This window comes from Maylandia zebra, linkage group LG15 (assembly GCF_041146795.1).
Source record: "Maylandia zebra isolate NMK-2024a linkage group LG15, Mzebra_GT3a, whole genome shotgun sequence".
Lineage (NCBI taxonomy): Eukaryota > Metazoa > Chordata > Actinopteri > Cichliformes > Cichlidae > Maylandia > Maylandia zebra.
Window position 1 is genome coordinate 30,122,064 of NC_135181.1, and position 6,621 is coordinate 30,128,684.

General features: G+C 41.6%; 1 protein-coding gene across 1 annotated transcript; it reads left to right on the forward strand.

Annotated features, from left to right (window-relative positions):
- The first annotated feature begins 411 nt into the window (after positions 1 to 411).
- Positions 412 to 4,445, forward strand: rpl7l1 (ribosomal protein L7-like 1). Its single transcript, XM_004566266.3, has 6 exons — positions 412 to 730; positions 1,342 to 1,450; positions 1,584 to 1,744; positions 1,822 to 1,959; positions 2,050 to 2,159; positions 3,800 to 4,445. The coding sequence occupies exons 1-6, from the start codon at positions 606 to 608 to the stop codon at positions 4,006 to 4,008; spliced, it is 852 nt and encodes a 283-aa protein (XP_004566323.1). The 5' UTR covers positions 412 to 605; the 3' UTR covers positions 4,009 to 4,445.
- Positions 4,446 to 6,621: the final 2,176 nt, after the last annotated feature.

Genomic DNA, 6,621 nt, shown 5'->3' on the forward strand with positions numbered 1-6,621 from the left:
TATGCTTTATTCACACTGACTAAATAACTCAAACGATTAATATATGAAAATTCAAAAGAACTTTATTTTAGACTTTCATGCAAGGAAGGCAAACCTTAAGTGGTCCTGATAAAAATATTTGTGTAACCCTAGGTCATGCTTGGTGTTAAAAAAATCTTTTACTGTCAGATTTGCATAGATGCAAAGTGAGACAAATGTTTGTGTGGGTTCTCAGCCATCCAGGTGATGGCAGCATTGAGAGAGATCTTGACGAAGGAAACTGGACTTATAAGAAGACTTATCTCATCCAAGAGGCTTCTTCGGTTCTAAAAACAAAAGGTGGAGAGTCCCGGGAATTTAAACCCTAGTGGGGATTGTCCCATTTGGAGGCGGGTGCCTTCCTTCTTGCAACCAATCTGCAGCGGCACAACACGCCAAGTTACAAAAATTAAACCCGGAAAAGAGTAAGATGTGGGCGGATCGATCGAAATGCCGACAGCATCGATACTAGCATGATGGAATGGATGCTTTAGCTTCGTATTTTGAGGCATGTCTGTGCAAACGGCCGTGGCGTCGTCATCACCCCCAAAGTGTGGCTTGTGCCATCTTGTGGCATCACCTTAAAAATGTCAGATCTACACATGATGCCATCACCCCCAAACATCGGCAGTGGGAAACGCTGTGGCAGGTCGAGGCACCATCTGCTGACGTCATTTGTCCGCGACGAGGAATCTACGATGGCCGAATCAGAGTATGTGTTTGATTTTATAATCGTATCTAAGTCCATCCGTTCGGTTTCCTATGTGTAGATGTGCTGATTGTGCTTTTTCCTTTAAGTACGAATCTTAAAGATTCGATTAAGGTATCTATTTAGAAGGATGATGGGTGAAAAAGGCGTATCTTGAGGAGCTTACTTTCACATGGAGCTAAGTGTATACCGTCGGTGACTCGAAGGTAGCTCCGAACTGAATAAGTATACCCATGGCCTCCCGACCTGGCGTCACCCCTAAAATTTCTGGGTCAAGCTATTTGAATTTGTGTCAGACAATTCTGTTCTCCCGGCTGTCCTAATACAAGGACGCAAGAAAAGCCTTGGGACCTCAGGCTAACTAGGTCCTCATAAACACTATGTGTTTTTGGCGAATCAGTCTTAAACAGACCTATTATACCTGTCATACCCCAGTAACAAGTAACCTACCGTGGTAACACTGAAAAACCAAGTTTTAGGTGATTCCTAACAAGTTTTAGGGTTACACCTGAAGCTACTCAAAGCCTCCAGTTCTCCACAGCACAATCCTGTGACTGAGCCACGTTTATTTAGTTTGTCCAAAGCTTTCTTCTCTTACTTTGTGTTCTCTTCAGGACAAAAAAGGCAATCAAGTTGGTTCCAGAGTATCTTCTGAAAAAGAGGAAGGCATACCAGGCAATCAAAGCCACGCAAGCCAAACTCGCACTGCTCGAGAAGAGAAGGGTAAGCACTGATGCCCATATTACATATATACAATACAATATATCCAAACGTCATGACCGTGCTTTGTAGTTAAAAGCTGTATGGAATTTATGTACTGTTGTGCATTCATGTGTGTATTTCTGTAATGCTGTAGGTGACTAAAGGGAAAATCAAGTTCAAGCGTTTGGAAGATTTCTTAAAGGAAAGCCACACACAGCATCGGGATGACACCCGCATCCAAAGGGTCAAACAGAGACCAGCTGAATCACTGCCTCCAGCCAAGAACAAGCTTGCCTTCGCCGTCCGCATTAGACAGTAAGTACTGGAAAGCAGACACAGGCTTCCAGAACCGGCCGACAGTTTGTTTAACCCGACTGGTTCTCTCCTGTTAGGACTAAAGGTGTCAGCCCTAAAGTGATGAAAGTGATCCAGATGATGAGGCTGAGGAAGATCTTCAGTGGGAGCTTTGTCAAAGTTAACAAGACCTCCATCGCCATGATGAAGATGGTGGAGCCTTATGTGGCGTGGGGGTGAGTGCGTGAAACACAGTGTGCTTTAGAGGGTAATGCTGGCTTGAATTTGTGTTCCATCCTCTACATACTGGGCTGTGTGTCGGACAGATTTCCCAACCTGAAGTCGGTTCGTGAGCTCATTCTGAAGAGAGGTCAGACCAGGATAGGCAGAAGGAGAGTTCCCCTCACAGATAACACCTTCATCGAGGAGCACATGGGTGAGTCACTCACACTACACTCCCTCCCCACTCATCTGCAGTCGCAGTGCACTTCATTTCAGCTGTGCACTCTCTCTCTCTTTCCATCCCTTCCTCTTTCTCTTCCTCTCTTTCTCCCTCTCTCTCATGTTTTCTTTTTTATCTCCCTGTCTCTTCCTCCTCCCACTCCCTCTGTCATACTCCATCTTTCTTTCAAGTGTTATGTAAAATAAAATACATGGTTCTATTTTTACTTCTTAAATTATCTTTAAGATTGTTTTTTGTAGCCATTTCCCTCAATGCCGGGTTTCGTGGCGGTTTTAATTTTCATGAATAAGACGCTCTCAGGACTCATCGAGTGACGCCACTGACCAGCCAGTGGGCTGTATGCAGTCTGACAGCATCACATTTTAGTACCTGGTCAGATCGCTTGGAACCCCGGGCAAGCAGGTGGCAAACCGTGCTGAGTTGATCCAATTAGGTACTAACAGAAAAGGGGCTATGATGTCCTCTAGAGGGCAGATGAACATAGTTGTGTGTATCAAGGTTTTGCACTCATGATCAATAACAACGTAATGTTAGCTTTCCTACTATCACATGTGATAATTAGAAAGGTCCATGACCATCTGGTAACCACCAGGTGAGTATATCCCAACCAGTTTTGAGTGGTTGATGGAAGTTGCTGGGGAGATGATGGCTAAAGCCCCAGTCACACATGCCTACATATGGTCAGTGACTCCCTGGAAACCATCTGTGTCTATATAATAAATGGGTACTTCAGGTCCAGTTAGGGAAAATCTCCTTGTGATCTTGTGATTGCTTTGGTTGGCAGCATATTGCTCTGATCGCAGTTTGAATAGAAGTGGTGGACTTGTCTACAAACAGCATCTAGCTGTAGTGAAACAGCTCCGGAAATGGAGAAGGTCCTTAGAAACATGTTTACTGTAACACTGAGACACAGCTTTCACTTTGAGATGAACCATGTCTATTTCTGGTTTGCATTCCACTTTTTCAAATTTTACTACTACCATGCTTGGAATTGGGAAGTATTTGCTGACAAACATGAGATATTACTGGCAACCATGGCATTCTCCTAGCAACCGGAGAAATTAGTACAAGGTTCTTGGTGCCGCACCATGTTTGTAACTGATTTCACCCAGCAACAGTGGCTGTCTGTAGTACTGTCATGCAAGGACGTGAGTTGTCAAAAAGCTGTATGTAATTGGCTTTGCAATTAAAAAAGTGTGTAGCCGCAGCCTTTTATCACGATACACATAATTGCCCACTCATTTCGTTCCTGCCCATCTCAATGGAAAGTTGCTTATTTTTTATTAGTTACCCTTTCTTGAAGCCGGGCCCATTTTGCCCACTGCTCATTGTTTTTATTCACAGATATTGTTTTTATTGTGCTAACAATAAAGCACACAACCTTTTTCTGCTTTTGACTCTAATGGTAATCAGAATTTTCAAAATACAGATATTATGGATGAAAGATTATAGCTAGCGGCTACGTCTCTCTTTTAGGTACAGTCTGTGGGATATAGCTGCTACACAGGCTGTTTTTGTTTTTTTTGTTTTTTTTGTTCATGTTGGCTGAATATGAGTTCAAATTCTGCAGGAATCGGCTTTAATGAGCTTTCTCTGCTCCTCTCGGCCCACAGGTAAACACGGAATTATCTGCTTGGAGGACCTGATTCACGAGATCTACTCTGTTGGGAAGAACTTTCGAGCTGCCAATAACTTCCTATTGCCGTTCAGGCTGTCAGTGGCTCGTCACTCCATCAAAGACAAAGCTGGGCTCCTGAAGGACCTGGGAAACCCAGGGTACCGTGGCACAGATATCAATGTAATCATCAGACAGCTGAACTGAGGAGGAGCACGTGCAGGATGGACACTGGGTTGGACATCAGTTTCAGAGACACTGTACCTGTTGAGGAACAGTTGTCACTTCTTTGGCAGAGAAGGTCTTATTACTCGTTCTGTGGAGGCTCTTGCCTTATCCTGTATGAATTATGTTAAAATATTAAAGTTAACACATACATTAAGATTCCTCAGGTTCTCTGAGGAACAGTCAATACTTGCTACTTACGCAAGGTTATTAATGAAATGATCTAGGAGGGCTGTTCTCCATGCTGAAGCCAGCAGCCCACCTGCTATAAACTCTTATGGGGTCTGTAACCTCCAGTGTCAATAGGTTTAATGTGTGCAGCATGCTCACAAAACTGATTGCTGTTATTGAAGAGGGTGATGGATGGTATTGATTTATGTTATAATACTTTGTTTTACAATTAAAAAAACTAAACTAAATGACTGTTCGTGTGATGTTTGTTGAGGTGTTTAACGCACACGTTAAACGTTAAACAGAAGCTTGCACCACACAAGGGAAAAGAAAAAGACAAGTTTTTGTGTGACGAAACTGAAAAGGTGTCTGAGGAGGAACATTTTTTTTGCAGTGTTTTCTAACAAGTGGCGAACAATTTAGAGGCTCAACCACCCCAGTTAGTCCAGATATGTCATCTGGACTAACTGCCTTTCCACTTTTCAGTGTCTTCATAAACTTATACCGTCGTATACCTTCACCTTTTAAAGCCAGCATACTGTAAACCATCATTAGCTACAATCATATTGCAATTTCTCCAGATATAGTAGTTTTTCTAGACAGCTTGACCATCATTTGTGCAAACTCATGGTCTGAGATGAATTTTTATATTTTTGGGGGTTTATATAAATGCATTCAGGTCAAATCTGAGCAATTTGAATAAAAGAAAAAAAATAAGCTTAACACAATAAGGAAAATTTACAACAAGGAAAAAAACAATTATTCCTTTGTTGTAACAGTGTTTCAATTCAGTTTTATTTATACAGCACCAAATCACAACAACAGTCGCCTCAAGGCACCATAAGTATCTGTTTAGATACCATATTTCTAGGAACTTTAGGGCAAAGTACAATATGTTAGTACAATAACCTCATTTTTATCTGAATTTAGAAGCAGAAAGTTAGAGTTCCCCCAGGTCTTTATGTCTTTAAGACATCCCTGCAGTTTAACTAACTGGTGTGTGTTGTCTGGATTCATACATAAATAAAGTTGGGTGTCATCTGCATAGCAGTGAAAATGTCTGCTATACCTTCTGATGATACTGCCTAAGGGAACCATGTATAATGTAAACAGAGGAATGGGGTCTAAAAGACACGTTGACAGTTTGGAAGAAGTAATTACTGAAGTTAACTCAGAAAGATCAATTGGAGAAAAAGAGTAAATGAATATCAATGGTATTGAAAGTAGCTGTACATAATGTTACATCTGTGAGATAATGAGTATTTTTTCTCTAATGGTTCAATTTTTATTTGTGAAGAAGTTCATGAAATCATTACTAGTTAACTTTAAAGGAATGGGTGGCTCAACAGTGTTCTGACTTTTTGTGAGCCTGGCTACAGTGCTGAGGAGAAACCTGGGTGATGATGAATAGTAAGAACTTCTAGCTTTATGAAGGGCTTTTTTTTATAAAGCAGCAAACTATTTCTCCAGGCTAAATGATAATCTTCTAAATTTGTGATACGCCATTTCCTCTCCAGCTTACGAGTTATCTGCTTTAGGTATGCATTTGAGAGTTATACTAGGGAGTCAAGTACTTCTGATTTGAGGCTGTCTTTTTCACAGGAGCTACAGTATCCAGAGTCATACATAGAGAAGAGGTAAAATTATTAAGAACATAATCGACTTTTCTTGGAGTAGTTCTTGGTAGAACTCTCCCAGGTAGCTGCTGTGCTCTGTGTTGGTACAAGACATGATGATAACAGTGGGTGAAATGTATTCTTAAAGTTAGTTACAGCACTATTAGAAAGTGGCAGAAATGTTCCTGGTAATAAATCGCATACTGTTTAAAGTTGTTTATTTCTCCTTAAATGCTGCCACATATGTAAGAAAAATTACATTTGTGGGTTGCACCTGTGACAAACTTGCCAAATCTTCTCTGCCAATGAAAAACAGCTTCATCTGCTACTGATTGTGTAGGTCACACTGACATGAACAGCACACTCAAGCTGATCTCACATGTGTTCAGTGGGATTGAGGTCAGCATTGTTATGTTGCCGACACCAGAGCAACAGCAGTTTGTCGAATGTACTGGCTCACTCCTAATAACCCTGCAACTTTGTTTTGCAGAACACCAGCTTTAAGTTTTCCTATGGTACAGTCCCTATCCAGGTCAGTCAGATGTGGTATTCTTGGAGCAGACACTGACCCTGTAGCAGACACTGACCCTGTAGCAGGGTCCATGTTCACAGGTGTTGCCAGCTCGGCTAACCTGATTGTCATCACCTGGGATACCCGAAGCTCAGAACAAGAGTCAATATCAGAATAAGCTGTTTGGCATTGGCAGAAAAGACTTGGCTACTTTTGCATGGGAGCAACCTACAAATGTGTTTTCCTTACATGTGGGGCACCATTTAAGAGGAAATAAACAGGCTAAAACATAATGAA